A 21,744-nucleotide genomic window follows, 5' to 3' on the forward strand; every position below is an offset into this window, starting at 1 on the left:
CTTGATTTGTAGCCAACGTTGATCAGCAAGCAGAGACATGATAAGAAAACAGGACTTGCAGCACATTAAATTGCTGGCAGAGAAGTTTAGACGATCTCAAGTTTATGCAGATTGGAATGTGGGAGATCAGCTAGGAAGTTTGTTATTCTTTCGCATGATATGGGCGTCGCAGACAAAGTCAGTGTCTGTTGCCCAACCCTGCAGAAGGTGTGCCACCTTCTGGAACCCCCGCAATCTGTCTGGTGCAGGTCTACCCACAGTACTGTTTGGAGGAAGTTCCAGGATTTTGATCCGGTGATAGTGAAGGAATGATGATTATATTTCCAAATCAGGATGATGTGTAATTTTAAAGGGGAACATGCAGGTGATAACGTTTACGTGCATCTGATGTCCTTGTTCCTCTAGATAGTGGCGGTCGAAACTTTGGAATGTGCTGTTGAAGACGCCTTGGTGAGTTACTGCAGTGCAACTTGTAAACGGTATACACCACTGCCACTGTGTGCCTCTGGTAGAGGGAATGAATGTTTAAGTTGGGGGAAACACAGTAAAAAGTCTGACAACACCAGGTTTTAGTCCAACCGATTTATTTGATAGTAAACACACAAGCTTTCGAGGGGACTCCCTCTTCATCAGGTGAATGGAGAGTTCTGGCCTCAGACAGAGCATATAAAGCACAGACAGTTTACAGATTACTGATTAGAATGCGAATCTTTACACCTAACCTGCTGTTCAAGTCCTAAAGTGGCTGACAATGTGTGTGGAAGGAGTACTGATCACAGGTTAAAGAGATGTGTATTGTCTCTGTAACCCCCGTGACTTGCCTGGGTTTGCAAAACCTCACTTACTGTACTGTCTGGAGACAATACACATCTCTTTAACCTGTGATCAGTGCTCCTTCCACACGCATTGTCAGCCACTTTAGGACTTGAACAGCAGGTTAGGTGTAAAGATTCGCATTCTAATCAGTAATCTCTAAACTGCCTGTGCTTTATATGCTCTGCCCGAGGCCAGAAATCTCCATTCACCTGAAGTCCCCTCGAAAGCTTGTGAGTTTACTATCAAATAAATCGGTTGAACTAAAACCTGGTGTTGTCAGACTTTTTACTGTGTTTACCCCAGTCCAACGCCGGCACATCCACATCATAAGTTGGGGGAAACCATGGCTGCAATTCTCCCAACCCACAACTTTTCTGGCAAGTCGGGGTAGGAGATGCGCATTGCCGGCCTTGTTCCAGGATTTGTGCATGTACGTTTCCCAGAGCCGGTGAATAGTTGCCAGTCAGACCATGCTGAAAGCAGGTGGGAAGGCAGGTAAGTAATTTGAATCACTTTTAAATTTTTAAATATCTTTTTAAATCTAATTACCGGGAACTTACCGGTCCCGGTTGAATCTTCCATCCCATCAGGGGTATTTCATTCCAGTAGGAAGCTAGCGAGAGACCCTGCAGGAATGAAGGGGGGAACAGTTGATGGGGGGAGGGGGAGCCTCCAGGGGGTCGGTGGCAGAGGGTGGTGCTTGGGCATGGGCACCCTGAGTGCCAGTCTGTGCCCTTGGTACTGCCCAAGGAGCAAAGTGCCCATGCCTAGGGGACACCTTGGCACTGTCCATTGGGCATCAGGCAATGCTAAGCGGGCAGGGCATATTGTAGGTGGGGCCTGGGGCAATCGGTGGGGGTGAGGTCCCGCTGCCACTCTGGGATTGGTCCGGGTTAGAGGGAGGGCAACGATTGAGGGTGGGGGGGTCTGACCCTGGAGGGATGAGAGGAGTGGAGGGATCAGCACCCTTGTTGGGGGGGGAGGCGGGGGGAGGGGAGGGGATGGGCTGGATACCGGGGTATTTCAGTTGGGGGGTGGGGGGGGGGGGGTGGGTAGTCAGGGCTGGCCCGGGAATTGGAATTGTTGTAGGGACCATGATCGGGCATTTGGGGAAGGGTAGCGCTGCGGGTATCCCGGGCTAGCCAGTGATCGAGCTGGCCAGCAAACGGCGAGTCTAACAGATCAGGACAACTGCGCATGTGCAGAGTTCCAGAACTGACAAACTCTGCTGCGAATAGCACCCCCCACTCCTCCAGTGTTTTTTTTACCAAGATTCACAACTGGGACCTCTGCAGTGCTCAGAGTGGGGAGATACGAATGAGCAGCTGGACTGACAAAACAGTCGTGATCTAGATCAATTTCCCCGCCAATTCAATGCTTTTGGGGGGAAATCGTGGCCCATATTACCATCCTCGGTGCTTTACTAAGTTGTGTTGAGCATTAATTTAATGCAGCCGAGAGAGGGCAGTATGTGGTAACCAGCAGGAGGTTTTCTTGCTCGTCTTTGACCGAATAGCAATGAAACTGCTTTGGGTCCAGTGTCAACATTGAGGACCCACCGGGCCACCTCCTGACTGTACACCACTTGCCTCCACTTCTATTGGCTCTGTCCTGCAGGTAGGACAGGACATATCCAGAGTTGGTGATAGTGGTGTAACGTATGGCTGCATCAGGTTATCTTCGTGTGCTTTTCATCTACATACCTGTTACTTTTAATCCAGAGGGCTACTGGTTCATCCCATCTCCTGGAAGCATTGAAACACTCAAGAGGAAACAAAAGTAATGATTTCACACCAACACAAACCACCCAGAATCCTGTTAGTTCAGGTTATATTTGAAAATGACGACTTCAACTGGACAACTATACTTGAGAAACATTTGTCTCAGGCTTTGTTGTGAGCAAGTCAGCTCTCCTTGTCAGCCTGTTCCTCAGACCATCTTCTGTTCAGTAGAAATTGAGGGAAATATTTTAAAATTGATGAGAAATACAGCATAGAATATTTTGATTCAAATTGATAGAATAAAACCTACATTTAAAGTTAATGGTGATATAATTCTCTGGCAGTCAGCCAGTTTCCTATTTAATTCTATAGCTTGCAGTGGAGAATTCTCTGTTGCAACTAAACCAACTCAGTAATCTTGTTTTTTTTTAAATGCAAAATACCAAGATGTCTAACTGCCCAGGCAAAGTGGGATAGGAGCAGTTGGTTATGATTCCTGTTTTACATCCCCTTCAATTTTACTATCAGGCAAAGTCTAAAATGGGCATCCGATCTGAACTGTTCCCACTAAGTGGGTTTGCTAAAATTAGGGCTGTAGCGTGTGTTTAAGAGTACTTTATTATCCAGATTATAGAGTCATAAAATTATTGAATTCCTACAGTCCAGGAGGAGGCCATTCAGCCCAAGAAGCTTGCACCGACAACAATCCCACCCAGGCCCTATCCACGTAATCCCACATATTTAGCTCATTAATCCCCCTGACACTCGGGCAATTTAGCATGGCTAGTCAATCTAACCTGTTCATGTTTGAATTGTGGGAGGAAACCAGAGCACCCGCAGGAAACCCCAGCATTCATGGGAAAAATGTACAACCTCCGCACACATTCACCAGATGCCAGAATTGAACCCAGGGCCCTGGTACTAAGGCAGCAATGCTAAGCACCGTGCTGCCCCACATTACATGAATCTGTATTTTCTGCAGTATCAGCTAGCTTTCTCCTAGCACTATCATCGTGGAAATCTAAATCTTGGCCACTTCACTGTTGCATTTCCCATAACTGTAGGGTCGGTTTGTATTTACTGGATAAGAAGCAACTGTGGTGTAATTTGTCACTCTTGCCCTCTATCCTACTGGATATAACAGGCAGGAGTGACAAATTGTTATATCTATGCCCCAGTTCCAGCAGTGCATAAGCAGGCAGTTCATGTGATTGCATCGCTGTTGAATTTCATCTCCACAAACTATTGGTGTAATTCATGTTATATTGATCAGCCAATGTCACCGTACTGCTGCCACTGATCACACTCCATAGGCAGCACACCTGAGCAATGAGTTCAATGTTGGGCCAACTCCCCTGCTGACAGCAGCCCTTAGCTAAGTGCCTGGGGAAAATGGGGCAGACTATAGCAAGGGTGACCAAATATGTCTGTGGAGTGGGAGGAGAATTCCTATTCCATCTAGATCTATAGCAAGGATTTTTTTTTAATGCCTAATTTCTAATACCAATTTTCCTTTGGGTTAACGTCTATATTAAAATTGTGGAAATTGGTTTTAAATGGGTTAATAATTTTGCTAAAATACCAGACAAACGCAACTCACATTAACAGGCTGTGTGTGTTAGTTATTTTTAGGTTTTGACCTTTAAAATGCACCACATAATAGTATCTTCGTAACATGAAAATTTGCACATCATGGGCAGCACTGTAGCACAGCGGTTAGCACTGCTGCTTCACAGCTCCAGAAACCTGGGTTGGATTCCTGGCTTGGGTCACTGTCTGTGTGGAGTTTGCACATTCTCCGGGTGCTCCGGTTTCCTCCCACAGTCCAAAGATGTGCTGGTTAGGTTGATTGGCCAAGTTAAAATTGCCCCTTAGTGTCCTGAGATGTGTGGATTAGCGGGTAAAATACATAAGGATATGGGGGTAGGGCCTGGTTGGGATTGTTGTCGGTGCAGACTCGATGGCTGAAGGGCCTCTTTCTGCACTGTAGTGTTCTATAATTCTGCGATTTTATTTGAGAATCATTATTCTGGTACAGCCTGCTATTGCATACTCTTACCATTAGATGGACCTTCATAAACCTCATGAACTGCATATCACTCCATCTTACAGCATGAGGTAAATTAACTTAACCAACTTCCTGTTCTGAGAACCCTACAGTGCAGAAGGAGGCCTTTGGCCCATCGAGTCTGCACCAACCACAATCCCACCCAGGCTCCACCCCCACAATCCTAGGCACTTGACTTGTCTCAGAACTTTGCAATTCCCATGCCTTCAGCTATCCCCATCATTGTGACCCAGTGTCATTTGCCACTTGTACTTTTGGATCAAGGATTTGATCTGCTTCTTTGTATCCCACAAGGGAATGATTGGTCTATTCAGGATTCGTACTTTGCTGTGTTTAAAATGTTAAAGATTTAAAAGTATACTGATGAATTGGTGGAAAATGTGGAGGCATAATCTTTTGATCTAAACAAAATCAAGTAGTATTTATTTGCACAAAGGGTAGTGTAAATCTGGAACACACTCTTCTTCCCCCAAAAGGGCTGTGGATTCTGAAACAATTGAAATTTTCAAGACTGGGGTAGGTAGATTTGTATTGGATAACAATGTAAAAAGACATGGAATAAAGACAGGTAAATTGAGTGGAGGTGTAGATCTGACAGCTCATTAAATGGTGAAACAAAGTCTAGGGACTGACTGCCCTCGTTTTTATAGTGGTCTTAATTAAGATGAGGAGCCTTCCTCAGCTCAGAATTGTGTTATGTTTATAACTGGATTTTGACCTAAACTACAAGTGAGTCAATGAGTTTTCTCAGCCATACTTCATGGTATCATTTGATACAACCTTGAACCAAATCTTTCTGGTCTGAGACAAACTCGCACTAAAGAATTGCATTAGTAATCAACTTGTCAGGTTGAAGCGCTAGATGAGGAAGTTAGTTTATGCACCATAAACTATGCCAATTATACATGTGGGATTTATTCAGTTTGCATTAATAATTCATTTATGCGGGAAATATTGTTTTATATCAACAGAGCAGACTTGCAAGCTCTTAGCACATATGTTTTTATATGCTGCATAAACTCACTGAAGAGATGCTTATCAGCAAAAGATATATTTCTGTATAGCAGTCACTGAAGTCCTCACTTTAACTCATTTTATATAACTAAATACATTTGAATAATTAATAAATGAGTGAAGAAGAGTAGCCTCAGTGATTGATTAGCAATCCTTATTGTTTTTATTACCTAGGTTACTTAACGAAATTCAGAATGTTCTGCAAGTTTCTGAGACACGCTTAAAATTCAGACTGACTTTCACAATGTTTTTTTCACATTGATCATATCTCCTGCTGCCAAAAAGGGCACATATGTAACTGTAAACAAATTAACATTTGGAGATGACACCAGAGGGAGGTAAATGTATGTTGATTTCAGGGTTATTTCATAGCATACTGCAAAGATAATTAGGCAGAATTTCCTGATATATAACTTTATTTACCTGAGAGTCTGCAAAACTCAAAAGTGTCCATTTGTATTTTGTGGCGAATACAGAATCTGTGAAGGCTGCCTTCACCAAATGCAGCACATGTACTGTTAGTGGTCTAACTGACAGGAAGTAAAAGCAGATATGGAATGAGAGTGACAAACATGTCCTCTCATAACATTTACACTTTGGAAATACAGGTTGCTATATTTAGATGCTGTTGGTAGTTTGCAGTGTGTTGGTCAGATGCTGTAGGTTTTAGATTTGGTAATGATATTGGCCTTACTTAAAAGAGCAGCATTGTCGTCATCAAGTCCCATTGTTGCAACCAGATCTCCATGTATAGGCACTGTAATGACGATCTCATGTTTATACTCAAGTACACAGCATTTATAGCAACGTGACAGTTGTTTGTATGATTGTTGATTTTGTGTGTGTGTGTGTGTGTGAGTAATGTGTGACATTCAGCAATATTATGTGCAGTAAAATTCTTTACAGTGACAGTATTGTCCCTTTTATAAGTGAACTATCTGCTAGCGAAGCTCTAATTAAAGAGTTCCCTGCAGAAATAAAGAACTAACTTTTTTTTATTGATGCTTGTCACGTCCTCATGAAATTCCAAAGCATTTCCCAGCCAATGGATGGTTTTGAAGTGTAGCTCCTGTGTTTAGAAGACCAACACAAGTGTCAATTTGTAAACAGCAAATTCTCAAATAACAACAAGAATTACCCATTTAATTTGCTTTGAAGATGCTGTTCAAGGGATGAATGTTGACCAGGATATTGAATAGCAGAGGAATTCTCCCATTGAAAACGCCCCATAGGATTTTTTTCAAAAAATCCTCATCCTTCATCCTTCTCCCTTCTCCCAGCTCTCACTTAGGCAGACTGGACCTCAGAGCATCTTGTCCGGAAACTTACCTCCAGTGGGGGAAAACTGGTTATTCAGCTGCAAGATTTTACTTGAACAACCTACAAATCCTAGCTCAGTAAACAGAAATGCCCCCTTTTTTAAGATTTTCAAATGCTACCATCCACTTTACCCTTCAGCTAATCAATGGGCTGTTAAGTTTAGGGACTGGTACCAGTGACATGGCAGCGGTATGCCTCATGTTAATGTGCTCACTCCTGATGATGGTACACATGAGTTGTCCACTCAATCTCATATTTCTGCAGCAGGAAAGAGACAGGATTAATTTGACCATGCCCCTGTCATAGTAACACAGGCTGCAGCAGCGTCTTCCTGGGACTACGCACTTCAAAATGTATAGTACATTTAGCAAAATCTCAGGGTTTGGTTAGGTGGACAGTTGGATCATGATGCATAGCCAACAGGTATGGGTTTAATTCCCATACCGACCTGAGGTTATTCATGAAGACCCCACCTTCTCAATCTTGCTCCTTGCCTGAGGCGTGGATCCTCAAGTTAAATCCCCACAAGTCAAAGCTGTCTCTCTAAGGGCAGAGCAGTCTCTGAGAATGTTTACATTTATGTTTAATGACAGCTAAATGTTCCAAATGCCTTTTTGACAAATTAAGCACTTTTAAGCATGATTGTTGTGGTGAGGGGAAACATAAACAGGAATACTTCATACCCACACCTCTCCCTGTCAGTGACGTGTGGAAATGCCACTCTACGTTGTGCCCAAGTCTTTGGAAGGGGCCTTAAACCCATTATCTCTGATTCAAAATTGGGAATGCTGACACCAGTTTCTTAAACCTGTCCCACTTCCTGGTGACTTTGTGGTGCTATTTAAAAAGGGGCAGAAGTTTCACATTCTAATGTTTTGGAGTGCATGTGTGTGTATATGCATGTGCGTATGCACTATTTAACAATCCATAAGAACAGCAAGTGAGATCTGACATGTTTCCTGGCATTATGTCTAAGCCAATTCAGTGATCACATTTATCAAGGAATCCATTGCATTATTGAATGAGAAATCCATAATCTCTCATCCCTGATAAGAACATAAGAACAGGAGTAGGCCGTCTAGCCCTTCGAGCCTGCCCCGCCATTCAATAAGATCATGGCTGATCTGAAGTGGCTCAGTTCCACTTTCCTGCTTTCTCCCCATAACTCTTAATTCCCTTGCCTACCAAAAACCTATCTACCCGTGTCTTAAATATATTTAACGAGGTAGCCTCCACCACTTCAACGGGCAGAGAATTCCAGAGATTCACCACCCTTTGAGTGAAGAAGTTCCTCCTCAACTCTGTTCTAAAACGCCCCCCCCTCTTATCTTGAGGCTGTGCCCTCTGGTCCTGCTGTCCTTTCTGAGCAGGAAGAATCTCCCTACCTCTACCTTATCCATCCCCTTCATTATCTTATACGTCTCTATAAGATGCCCCCTCATCCTTCTAAATTCCAAGTACAAACTCAGTCTATTCAGCCTCTCTTCATAGTTCAACCCCCTCATCTCCAGTATCAGCCTAGTGAACCTCCTCTGCACTCCCTCCAAGGCCAAAATATCTTTGCGCAAGTGCGGCGACCAAAACTGCACACAGTACTCCAGCTGCGGCCTCACCAGTGCCCTGTACAGTTGCAGCAAGACCTCCCTGCTTTTATATTCTATCCCCCTCGCTATAAAGGCCAGCATCCCATTTGCCTTCCTGATCACCTGCTGCATCTGCAGACTGGGTTTTTGCGACTCATGTACAAGGACCCCCAGGTCCCTTTGCACCGTAGCATGCTGCAGCTTTTTGCCCTTTAATTAGTAATCCCTCCTACTATTATTCCTGCCAAGTGGATAACCTCACACTTGCTAACATTATACTCCATCTGCCAGGTCCTCGCCCACTCACTTAGCCCATCTAGATCCCTCTGCAGACTTTCCACACCCTCCGCACAATTTGATTTTCCACTTATCTTTGTGTCATCAGCAAATGTCGACACCCTACACTCAGCCTCCTCCTCCAGATCATCTATATAAATGGCAAATAGTTGAGGCCCCAGCACCAATCCCTGCGGCACTCCACTAGTCACCAACTGCCAATCAGAATAGCACCCATCGATACCAACTCCCTGCCTCCTATTAGACAACCAATCCTCTATCCACGCTAACACCTTACCCCCAACTCCATGCCCCCTATCCAGTAGTTCTACTGACCACTATATACAAGGTGACCTCCTCTTAGCAATAATAACAACCACTTGATTTTAAATAATGTATCTAACATTGGAAATTGTCCCAGTGTGTTTCAAATGTGTAAATAAATGTTGGAGGAGCTAAAGAAAATGATGTTTGAAAGATTGAGTGTTCAAATCCTAGGACAGACTTTAGAATATAATCTAGGCTGACACTTCAGTGCAATATTGAGAGAGTGCTACACTGGTAGAAGTGCTATCTTTCAGAATTGCTTCTCCCTGCAACTTGTTGGAATTGGAGCTGCTACATTGCATGTTGTTATGAAAGGATTGAGTGAGGCTAAAGAACTTTGATCACCCAGTTTCCCCAAAATCTTCAGAGTCCTGTCCTGGGGGTCAAATACTTTATTGAAATCTACAAAATAACGTAACAGGATATATCCTGTTAGCTACACTTCTGGCTATCAAATGAGGTAGACTCTGTCCTTGATAGATCTGCAGCATGGAAACCATACTGCATTTCTGGATATACCCTGTTTGCAAGTCAATGGAGTCCTTTTTTAAGTATGACCCTCATTCATCGAGCTTGGAAAGGTCATTGATTGCTAAGCATGACCCAGTCTTTCCGAGTGACTTTCAGGAATAAGATGCCCTGCAGCTGTTGTAATCTCCTCTGTCATCCTTGTTAATGTTCTCCAGAACCAATCCTATCTTCCAACAGAGATGGAGGAGATGGTGAAGCTGTGGCAGTGAATGGAACTTTCCATGTTGGAACAGTTCAGCTGGAATTCCATCCTTGAGTTGCTTTTCTGTTTGCTTAGCAATCAATGACCTTTTTCAAGTTTGAGAAGAGGGTTCTTCGTCCAACTCAATCACAATGGGAGGTTGTGGAAGAACATCAAACACAAAGCAGGAGATGTCCATCTCCTGGAAGTTTAGATCACAGTAGTGATCAACCCAGCAGAACATCTGTTTACTTTGGTTGATTACTTCACAACTGCTCATTTCAGGGATCAACTTTGATAGTGGAACCAAATGCCCTCTTGATCTCAGCAGACAGCATGTAAATTTTCATTGTCACAGGCAGTTTGGGTTTCTCAATGTAACTTGATCCAGTATTTGTTTGCACTGGATCTCTTGGGGTTTTGTCCAACTGTCGTGGCTTCTTTCAGATTCAGATTGTTCTCTATTGTTGGGTTTATTTTATGCACCAGGTCGGCTTTGCTTTCTACTTCAGTGACAGATGTCATCTCTGCTGAGTAGGTTTCAATCATGCCTTTGTTGCAGGTTCTGCCTCTGCACAATATTGTTACTGCTACTGATCAAACTCAGCGACTTCCAATCTTCATCAATGTCAACATCAGCATTTCTTGATTTGTCTTTCGTGAGCAATAATCATTCGAGCATCAGTGCAAAGTGTTGCTATGAGTTAGTTTCTTATATGAGAGTTGTTGATGCGTTTGCAGACCACTGTGTTGTGAGCTGTGAAACTTTTAGGATTATACCATCTTCTGCTGTAGACAGAGTGGTCAGTGTTGCAATTTGCACTGTGGTAAGTGTGGGTAACACTGGGCAGATCACATTTTCTAGTGATAATCTGGTCAAGCTGTTGCCAGTGGCCAGATCTTGGATATTGCCATGATACCTTTCGCAATGTTGGCCCTGAGATGTTAATGGTGCATTGTGTATTTGGTGTACAAAGCTCAAGACACCATTGTCATTATCTTTCCCACCACGTTACTGACAAAGGCACCTTGCCTGTGAAGTCCTGTCTGATCCAAGACTTTGAAATCATCTAAGATGAATACCTGATTGCAATTCAGAATGTGCCTCAAAACATCATTTAGAGAGAACTAAAACTGATCTTTTTCTGGTACTCATGGTTAATATATAAGCACAGATGATGTTGACAACACTTCTCTCAGATGATAGATGCAGAGAGATGAAATGTTCAGAAGTTGTTGCTGGTGGTTCAATGTCTACATCAGTCTGGTGCTGAATGTGAAGCTACGCAATGTGCATGGGGCATCTTCTGTGCTCTTCTATGCCAAAAGAAGCTGTAGTTAGCCTCGGTTATAAAGACTGTAATTGGCCATGTGGCGGCATGCTGCCACAGTGGTTAGCAGTGCTGCCTCACAGCGCCAGCGCCGGGTTTGATTCCCAGCTTGGGTAACTGTCTGTGCGGAGTGTGCACGTTCTTCCCGTGTCTGTGTTGGCTTCCTCCGGATACTCTGGTTTCCTCCCACACCCTGAAAGACTTGCTGGTTAGGTGCTTTGACCATGCTAAATCCTTCCTCAGTGCAGTGTCTAGGGGATTTTTACAGTAACTTAATTGCAAGTGTTAGTGTAAGTCTACTTGTGACAATAATAAATAAACTTAAAATTTAGTCTGGTTTCTTGTAGAGCGGCAAAGTCAATACCAAACTTGTGTAGCTCAGTCAATCAGTGCTGCCTTATTATACATACTCGTGCTGTGGACTGTGAGTCATTGTGTTTCTACCAGGCCCCACGATCCTGACATTCCAGCTTCCAAACTGGATGATTTCCCCCTTGTTTGCTGCCAAACTTGGGCATGATTTTAGGGGGTGTTGATTTTATCTAGAATCTGAACCCTGTTCTTGGCCTCCTAGGATACTATCCAAAGGAAATATAAAAGCAAATGCTTGATTTGGTTTCAGGATTTGCCAGGTGATAGCATGAAGGAAACACCAACTGCCTTAATAGGACTCTGCCCCTGTTTTTGTATCAGCTTTACTCCCTTATCCTTTAACTATGATAATGTTAAAGATACCAGTGAGTAGGAGCCAGATCGCCATATGTAGATTTGAGCAAAAAGAAATACAATGCTAATACAAAGAACCTCTTGAGGGGATTCCAGTGTGAACTTCATTGCCAAATTGAGCCAGCCTACCTGTATAACCTGGTGGCAGCTGACGAGACCCAATCTCCTTTGGTAAAGCTCCTACCTTATCACTGGACCCCTTCGGTAATACCCCCACCTCAACAATTAAATACTCCCTATTAATTGTGGTGAGGATTTAAAAAATCATAATGTAAATATATAAGAATGTAAATCTGAGTTGCCTCTGTATTGAATTCTTCTAAGGATAGGGTCAAGTAGTATTTAATATTTCAAGAGCTATTCCTGAGTTGATCTTGACAATTTAAGGTGCAGCAATTGAGTTCAAGTTAATAGGGCTGGGGAATCTAGTAGACAGGCACAAGCTGGTATGTGATATGTTTGGCAAACTGGCATTGTGCTGCTACGTAGCTTACACTGTAATTAGATACTCTGCTAGAATGGCGAGTAAATGAGGGGAGGCAAGAAGCAATGTGAGAGAACTGGATTTTCAGGTCCTGTCAAGCAACTGCTTGTTGTTCCTTAAGTTAATACCATTATCCTCAAGCATCCACAATGAAAACAAGCAGACTACGCTGAATTCGGAACGACTTTCTGGATTCATACTGAAATGGATTAATATGATAAAGGTAGGGTACACTGAGATGGGAAAGAGATTTTCCTATCCACAAGTATATCAACGTTCATTTCTGTAGATATTTAGACGCCCAATGAATTTCTGAAATGACTGTTAACCTAGCCTAGTGGTGTTTCAGGTGATAGTAATTTTGTAAAATTCAATTATGTTGATTGAGATACAACATTATAAGAGGAACTGAATTGAAAAAATGATGACTTTGTATTCTAAGTTGCCTTTTGTCTGAGCAGCTTTTGGAGTGTGGCTATTTTAAGGTTTGTTGTAAGCCATATGTCAGTGGCCATGCAACAATTGTAATAGGTAAGAGGAGAACTTGGGAATAAAGCAGCAAAAGGGATTTCACAATGTTACATGTTGCAAGTTACAATAAAAAGTCTGACAACACCAGGTTTAAGTCCAACCAATTTATTTGATAGTAAGCTCACTAGCTTTCGGGGTTAGTCCCTTCGTCAGGTGAAAGGAGAGTTAGGCCAGAACTCTCCATTCACCTGACGAAGGGACTAACCCCGAAAGCTTATGAGTTTACTATCAAATAAATTGGTTGGACTTAAACCTGGTGTTGTCAGACTTTTTACTGTGTTTACCCCAGTCCAACGCCAGCATATCCACAGCAAGTTACAATGTCAGGGTTACAGTGTAAAAGAGTAATTTCGATCAAGCTGTAACTCAGCTTGATACGTAATCCTGAATCTTGGTTCATTTATTCTATTTCTGTACAATTGTTTTCATTTTTCTTGATATTTTGCCCAGTATAAACTGCATCCTGTGGAGCAGCGATCAAACTCTGATAAATTCTAAAGATTCATGCTTTCCCTTCCAAGCAGGAATGGAAAGGAAGTAATTTTATGGCATTAAAAACAGAACATGCTGGAAAACTCAGCAGGTCTGGCAGCATCTGTAGAGAGAAAAACAGTTAATGTTTTGAGTCTGTAAGACTGTTGTGAAGAAAAGTCCGATTGCATATTTCTCTCCACAGATTAAGCCAAAAATTGCTGAATAGTTCCAGCGCTTCTGTTTTTATTTCAGATTTCTGGTATTTTGATTTTATTTAAATAATTTATGACCTTGAGCTAAGCTTGCTACTATTTTTTTTCCCCTCACCTGCGTCACAAATTTTATTTGACATTTCTTTGCATATAAACTTTATTCCTCAATTTTCTCCTCTACTTTTTTTTTACTTACACTTGCTTGACTCCATGATTATTTCTTCCCCTCCTCCTTCTGTCTCCAACCCTGAGCCTTGGTCCCGCCTCTTCATCTTCATGCATCATGGAGTCATTAAAGGAGTGCCTTTCTTCTATGGCTACCTGCAGATGTGTTGCTATTGTATCATATCATATCACTGTCTGAGCTATGAATAATAATGTATAGAAGGGCCCAGATTTATAGATATTGCAATCCACCCTGTCAAGTCTCATCAAACAAAAGTGACATCCACTCTAAGTTTCAAATGCAACTTGTTTTGATATTGCCAGGGCACTGTTGGTTTAACTTCATTTTCTTATCCACATTGCTCTCTACTGTAAATCTCTCTTCAATGATGAAACTGAAAGTAAGATTTGAAGATTAGAACTGTTCCTGCAGCACAACACGCTGACCCAAATCTTTCCATATCTGGATCGTTGAAATTAGACATGCACATCAAGACCCCAGAAGTCCTGATACGCAGACAGGCACTGAATTTTCCCAGGTTGCTTAAACACGGAGATCAGAACACAAGTCCTGGCTGAAAAATCACAAAAATGTTGGGTCACAGAAATCTTTGCAGGTGGCGGCAATACAGCATGACCAGAAGATCTGGGCCAGTGCTTTTCATATCCACACAACCAAAAATGTAATTTTTAGTTAGATTACTTGCTTGCACATAGAAATAAGGTTCTAATCTGTCAATCATAAGACCATTTTGGTACAACATCAACTTTCAGAAACTAGAGCTGGCAAAAAAAAAGTAAGTTTACTCAGGCTACTTTGCCATTGCTTTATTCAGAATCAATTTTAGGCACTTGTAAAAAGTTAACTGTGTTTAAAAAAAAAAGCTGTCATTGAAGAACATTGTGATAAAGGCCCTGCTAACTTATCACGTGCACTTATGTGTGGTTAAGGATCTAAGGAAGCCTGAATGAAAAAAAATCATTTATCCTGTCAAGATCACACTGCATGAACCAAGTGTTGATTTAAACAGCCAAAGTTTAGCTCTGTAGCTGAACTTTGGCTATATTTTTGTGAAGGATGTTGGTTTAGAAGCAAATTGGTGTCCCAAGTCATACATCATCTCAGTCCGGACAATGGTGTAGCCATTATAAATAGGCATCAGAAGTACATTTGAGTTGGCGGATCAATGCACCAGAAATCGAGAACTGGGAGATTATATACATAAACTGTTAAAGGTGGAAGGGCAAGTTAAAGGATTTAAAACATTTCTGGGATCAAGTAGACTATAAATCGACACACAAAGTAGAATCTTGTCTTATTGTTTCAAAGTGTAAGGCTCAGGCTGAAAACTGGTGCAAAGCTCTACAGCTGCACAGACTAGTTTTCTCTCCAGATTCTGAGCCTCATGGAGTGAAAAAAGTGAGCAAGTGGGATTTACGTTTGTCATTCTGGGAGGGTGGGGCCTCATAGAGCTGGCAAAACCAGATACACACAAGATGAGGATGCCATCTTTAAAGAACACTCTGCTCAGTGTTAGAATTGATGACCCCACCCACCCCACTGAGAAAACAGGTACACCACTGAGAACTCACCACACCCTGCAATCCACAGGCCAGGACACTGCCCAGACATGTCTCTCTCCCCCAGGGGGCTATACCTGCCTTTGTGCCTCCAGTGGAGATTCCCTTGACTGAATTGCATTTTTAAATAGCTGTTGTGAACCATACTGATGTGAGATCACATTGACAAAGTGAGGGGGGGATCATGTGTTGGGTGCGGTGGGAACACATGAATAATTATTTTTAATTCCAATCCATTTAAAATGAGGTTCTCACCCTTTGACAAAAATGTTTCCCGATTCTCTGCAGGTTTTCTTTGATGGCAAACGCAAGTTGAATGCCGCACCTCCCCCCCCACCCACCCTCCACCGAGTGTGAAAGAACGCAAGTTATGACGAATTTTTATAAAACATTTGCACGGCCTCAAGAGTATTTGCTGCAACTTTAAACCTGCATTTACCATGACATGGGCGCAAATCTCATGAAATTTGGAAAATGATAATCTTGCTGGCGAGATGACATTTTTCAATTCTCCCTAAAGATATAATGAGGTTCCCACCCTGGAAGCTTGGGAGCCAGGTTTCAATAAACTTTAATATAATTACCAGGCTTTCTCACCATATCATCCCCAACATTTGGAATTGCCCCTCACATGATGTCACATCAAGTATAAGCCTCTGGTAGGGGCAGTGCTGGGGAGTTCTTCTGAGGAGCTCCAGTAGGAGGGGTTTCTCTTATTGGTTGTTGGGAGAAGGGGTTGCCCTTTTGCATTTGTGTGTACCCCTTATCTGTGGGGGTTGAAATTCTTTTTGGCAGATCAGGGTATCGATGACTTAGTCCCCGCCCTGCCAGTGTGATGGCGTAGTCCATGCCAGCAGATTCCTTCTGCACAGAGTGTTGTAAAACACAACGAGAAAAAGCTGGTTGCACAGTCTGTGAGCTACAGGCCAGCTTTCCCAGCTCAGCCAGGACTCTCTTTAAACAAATAGAGAATTTCACCCATTGTGTCTGATTCTGGGTATTGAACCTTTGGAGGAATGTAAAAGCTTTAGTAAGGGTACTGGAAAGATTTTGAGAAAGGTTCAAAGAATAAGGGACTTCAGTCATGTGGTTCGATTAGAGTAATTGGGGTTGTTTCCCTTGCTGAAGGTTGAGAGGAGATTTGATGGAGGTGCTCAAAATCATGAGGGCTTTGAACAAAGTGGATGGAAAGAAACAGCAAGGTTGAGAATCAGAGGACGCTGACTTAAGGTGATTGGGCCAACGTTGGCATGAGAAAAAACCTTTGGACTCTGCAAGTGGTTAGGATTTGGAATGCAACACCCTAGAATGTGGTGGAGGCAAGTAGAATTGTGGCTTTCACTATATGAATGGGTTAAAAATTGCAGGGCTATAGGGAAAGAATTTGGATGTGGGGTTAGATGAGCTCTCTTGCAGAGAGCCAGTATAGACAAGGTGGGCTGAAAGACCTCCTTCTGTAAACATTCTATTATTCTATTCTATGATTCCCTAATTACATACAATATAGCACAGTATAGGCCCTTCGGCCCTCAATGTTGTGCCAAGCTGTGTCCGAAACCAATTATCAAGCTATCCCACTTCCTATCATTCTGATGTGTACCACGTGCCTATCCAATAACCATTTAACTTCCTAAAGTGTCTGACTCCACTATCACAGCAGGCAGTGCATTCCACACCCCAACCACTGAGTAAAGAACCTACCTTGGACATCCCTCCTATATCTCCCAGCATGAACCTTATAGTTATGCCCCCAGGTAACAGCGACATCCACCTGAGGAAATAGTCTCATTTGATTTGAAGAAGTATTCTGATTCACTTATATTAACATCTTATCACAAAGTTAACATGAGTCTATCTGCCCCTTGTCTTCAGATCAAATATCCCATGACACTCTTTGAAAAAGTTCTCTCCAGTATATCAGCCAATTGTTATCCCTCAACCAATAACCATAAACAAAGTATCTGATTGTTATCCAACTGCTATTTATGGAATCTTGCTGCATTCAAATTGCCACATTCCCTGTGTTAAAATAGTGGCTAGATTTCAAAGGTACTTAATTGATTATAAAGAACTTTGGGATGTGCAGTGGTCATGGAAGGTGCTACAAAAATGTAGGTCTTTCTTTCTATGAATGGTAATAAATCCACATTTCTCACATTGTTGTAATTGATATGCAACAATCATGTCACATGAGCATTGCCTTCAATGGGAGGTGACATTTTGAAATGCGGACTAGTGCATAAAACAAAAACAGCATTAATCACAATGAGATAGTTGAGCAGAGAGGAAGGAAATGCGCAGAAATATTGCTCTGGAATTCCAGAGAGGAACTGCAAAGATATCAGGCTCGTAAATATTGTATATTTTCTTCATTTCCAGTTTGAGACATTAGCTGATGACTCATCTCAGGTTTAAAAGTCACAATACAATCACAAGTTCATGTTTCCTATTCTCAGATGCATTACTTCAAATGAACTTCCAGTTAGAGGAATACACAACCGAGACACAAACAGGAACTGACTTGTCTAACTTAAATATGGGATACAATTCGACAGCCAATAAACAATCCCTAAGTTTTTTTTTGTTTTTAAATCCCAAAGAAAGAGTTTGCATTTATGTAATGCCTTTTACAACTTCATATCAGAAAACACTCAATAGGTAACGGAGTGCTTTCAAAGTGCTGTCATTCCTGTAATATAAAATTACAACCACCTTCCTTCCATCAAAGTTGAGACAATAAACCTAGGATACAATCTGTGCATTCCATGTTCATGATGTGGGTATGCCGGCGTTGGACTGGCGTAAACACAGTAAAAAGTCTGACAACACCAGGTTTTAGTCCAACCTATTTATTTGATAATAGACTCACAAGCTTTCGGGGTTAGCCCCTTCGTCAGGTGAATGGAGAGTTCTGGTTTCAGACAGAGCATATAAAGCACAAACAGTTTAGAGATTACTGATTAGAATGCGAATCCTTACACCTAACCTGCTGTTCAAGACCTGAAGTGGCTGATAATGTGAGTGGAAGGAGCACTGATCACAGTTTAAAGAGATGTGTATTGTCTCCAGACAGTACAGTAAGTGAGGTTTTGCAAACCCAGGCAAGTCACGGGGGTTACAGATAGTGTGACATGAACCCAAGATCCCTGTTGAGACCGTCCTCATGTGTGCGGAACTTGGCTATCAGTCTCTGTTCAGCGACTCTGCGCTGTCGTGTGTCGTGAAGGCCGCCTTGGAGAATGCTTACCCGAAGGTCAGAGGCTGAATGCCCGTGACCATGTTCAACATGGGTATGCTTGTATCCTCTGAAATCTCGCTCAGTTTTCCAGAATAAAATGGGTAGTACAGTGGTTAGCGCTGCTGCCTCACAGTGCCAGGAACTCCAATTCGATTCTTGGCTTGGGTCACTGTCTGTGTGGAGTTTGCACATTCTCCTCGTGTCTGCATGAGTTTCTTCCAGGTGCTCCGGTTTCCTCCCACAGTCCAAAGATGTGCAGGTTAGGTGGATTGGCCATGCTAAATTGCCCCTTTAGTGTCAGGGAGACTAGCTAGAGTAAATGCATGAGGTTATGGGGGTAGGGTCTGAGTGGAATTGTGGTTGCTGTAGACTGGATGGACTGAATGGCCTCCTTCTGCACTGTGAGGATTCTATATAAAAGACAATTGGCCACTGTAATGCCAGCCACTCTTTGCCAGTCCGAAAATATCCTTATTGCATAAAAGGGTTACTTCTCTGAAACTGCCTGGAATGCTGTTTCCCAAACGTTTATCTTGATCAGAATAAATGATCACATTGTATGCAAAACTGATATTTTGCGAGGTATTTTGGAGGCAGATGAAGCAATAAGAAGCTCTATCACTGCCTTTGTTACCTGGTGCCAAAATGGTGCAATGTAATCATTGTTTAAAAACACTGTCGTTTAAAATAATCACCATTTGCCTGTTCATTCTACTTTGTATCTGCGATGATCTCTGCACTTCCACACAAAGTAATATTTATAGTTCTGTGGACTCAGATACTTCACACATGATACAGCCCTGTTACATTTTTGTAAGCAGGTACAGTTTCTGAACGAATCAACTCATAAGCTTTCCAGTCTTTTGGATGTTGACTTTGTGTAATGGTGCCAGCTGAGTCCATTGGCACCAATGGCAATAAAAGTAGTGAGAAATATGAAGTAAGTTGTCAATTCTATCACCCATTTTACAGTAATGCCCTAAGTAAAAATGAACCCCTTTGCATCTTTGAGCCTGCATTAAAAATTCACATAAATCCAAGAGTATATTATTTCCCATCATATTTTAGTTTCTTATTGTTTTACAGTTAATACAAAATTATTTACATTGATTTTATATGGGGAAAAGTAAAACATCATACTACTAATTGTTTAAGACATTCAAAAGGTTCACAAGCACATTTGATCATCTGCATTGTCCAAAGCAACCTCCCCATCAGAAAGTCCAATTGATAGTCAATGGTGAACTTTTCAGTAGTGGATGTGGTGAAGAGACAATAATTGAAATCTAAGCCACAGAGCATGATGCAAATTCTGAGCGGGTGCAATCTGGCTGGCAGCATTCCTGTTCCCATGAGAATTTTTTAGGTCCTAAGTGTGGCCTACAGCGGTTTCTTTAAGGACTAGTGAGACTGTTCGATGTCTGGGAAAATGGCAGCATATGTGAGACGCATGATCCACCGATGTGTTCTTAAAAATTGAAATTGCAGTCCTTAATATATCTTGAAGTCATGGTTTGCAGAATCCTGCAGCCTACTACCTGAAACAGACAGACACTCTGCCATACAAAATTTTAAACTGGTGGCAGTCAGTACCAGCATTAGGTGGGCAATAAATCTATCAACCGCATTTTGAAGTTATTACCATTCAGTTAATGCCAGCTTGGCTGGTTGAAAATGAGCTCTGCACCCCAGAATGTACCAACCTGATGCAATCTGTGAATTATATGAAGGAAGGGGAGAATGAAGAGCCTTACTGCTGAAATCAGTTAATACTTTTCTGCCCCTGCCCCAAACCACATAGTGCATAGGAATGCATCCCAGGGTTCTGAAGGAAATGGCAGAGGTGATAGTAGATGCCTTAGTGATTATTTACCAAACTTTGCTGGATTCTGGGGAAGTGCCAGAAGATTGGAAAATGGCTAATGTTACCCCTGTTTAAAAAAGGTAGCAGGCAAAAGGCAGGGAATTATAGGCCGCTTAGTTTAACGTCTGTTGTTGGAAAAATGCTTGAATCCGTCATCAAAGAAGAAATAGCGAGGCACCTGGAAAGGAATGGTTTGATAAAGCAGATGCAGCACTGATTCGTCAAGGGGAAGTCGTGTTTGACGAATTTATTGGAATTCTGTGAGGATGTGACTAGTGCGGTAGACAGAGGGGAACCGGTGGATGTGAGGTTTCTCGATTTTTTTTCAAAAGGCGTTTGATAAGGTGCCGCACAAAAGGTTGCTTCAGAAGGTTAGGGTGTGTGGAGTTGGGCGTAAGGTGTTAGTGTGGTTAGAGGATTGGTTGTCTAATAGGAGGCAGAGAGTTGGTATCAATGGGTGCTGTTCTGATTGGCGGTTGGTGACTAGTGGAGTGCCGCAGGGATCGGTGCTGGGGCCTCAGCTATTTACCATTTATATAGATGATCTGAAGGAGGGGGCTGAGTGTAGGGTGACGAAATTTGCTGATGACACGAAGATGAGTGGAAAAGCAAATTGCATGGAGGGTGTGGAAAGTCTGCAGGGGGATCTGGATAGGCTGAGTGAGTGGGCGAGGACCTGGCAGATGGAGTACAATGTTAGCAAGTGTGAGGTTATCCACTTTGACAGAAATAATAGTAGGAGGGATTACTATTTAAAGGGCAAAAAGCTGCAGCATGCTGCGGTGCAAAGGGACCTGGGGGTCCTTGTGCATGAGTCACAAAAACCCAGTCTGCAGGTGCAGCAGGTGATCAAGAAGGCGAAATGGGATGCTGGCCTTTATAGCAAGGGGGATAGAATATAAAAGCAGGAAGGTCTTGCTGCAAATGTACAGGGCACTGGTGAGGCCGCAGCTGGAGTACTGTGTGCAGTTTTGGTCGCCGCACTTGCACAAGGATATTTTGGCCTTGGAGGGAGTGCAGAGGAAGTTCACCAGGCTGATACCAGAGATGAGGGGGTTAGACTATGAAGAGAGACTAAATAGACTGGGTCTGTACTCGTTGGAGTTTAGAAGGATGAGTGGGGATCTTAGAGACGTATAAGATAATGAAGGGGATGGATAGGGTAGAGGTAGAGAGATTCTTCCTGCTCGAAAAGGACAGCAGGACTAGAGGGCACAGCCTCAAAATAAGGGTGGGGGGGGCAGTTTAGAACAGAGTTGAGGAGGAACTTCTTCACTCAAAGGGTAGTGAATCTCTGGAAT

General features: G+C 42.6%; 1 protein-coding gene across 6 annotated transcripts in view; it reads left to right on the forward strand.

Annotated features, from left to right (window-relative positions):
* LOC145348869 (ETS-related transcription factor Elf-1-like) overlaps positions 1 to 21,744 on the forward strand; it is a 153,318-nt gene that overhangs the window by 23,947 nt on the left and 107,627 nt on the right. Inside the window, exon 1 of one of the 6 annotated variants that reach the window (XM_080196888.1) lies at positions 360 to 450. The exons of 2 other annotated variants lie outside the window; for them this stretch is intronic. Coding sequence is in view for 1 of the 4 variants with exons in the window: in XM_080196891.1 (XP_080053017.1) it covers positions 12,593 to 12,601 (9 nt within the window). In the remaining 3 variants the exon portion in view is untranslated. Of the gene's footprint in view, positions 1 to 359; positions 451 to 12,515; positions 12,602 to 21,744 lie in introns of those variants that run through there. 3 more of the 6 variants (XM_080196892.1, XM_080196887.1, XM_080196891.1) reach the window with 3 other exon arrangements.

The sequence above is a fragment of the Carcharhinus amblyrhynchos genome, chromosome 10 (genome assembly GCF_965287045.1).
Source record: "Carcharhinus amblyrhynchos chromosome 10, sCarAmb.v2.hapA, whole genome shotgun sequence".
Classification (NCBI taxonomy): Eukaryota; Metazoa; Chordata; class Chondrichthyes; order Carcharhiniformes; family Carcharhinidae; genus Carcharhinus; species Carcharhinus amblyrhynchos.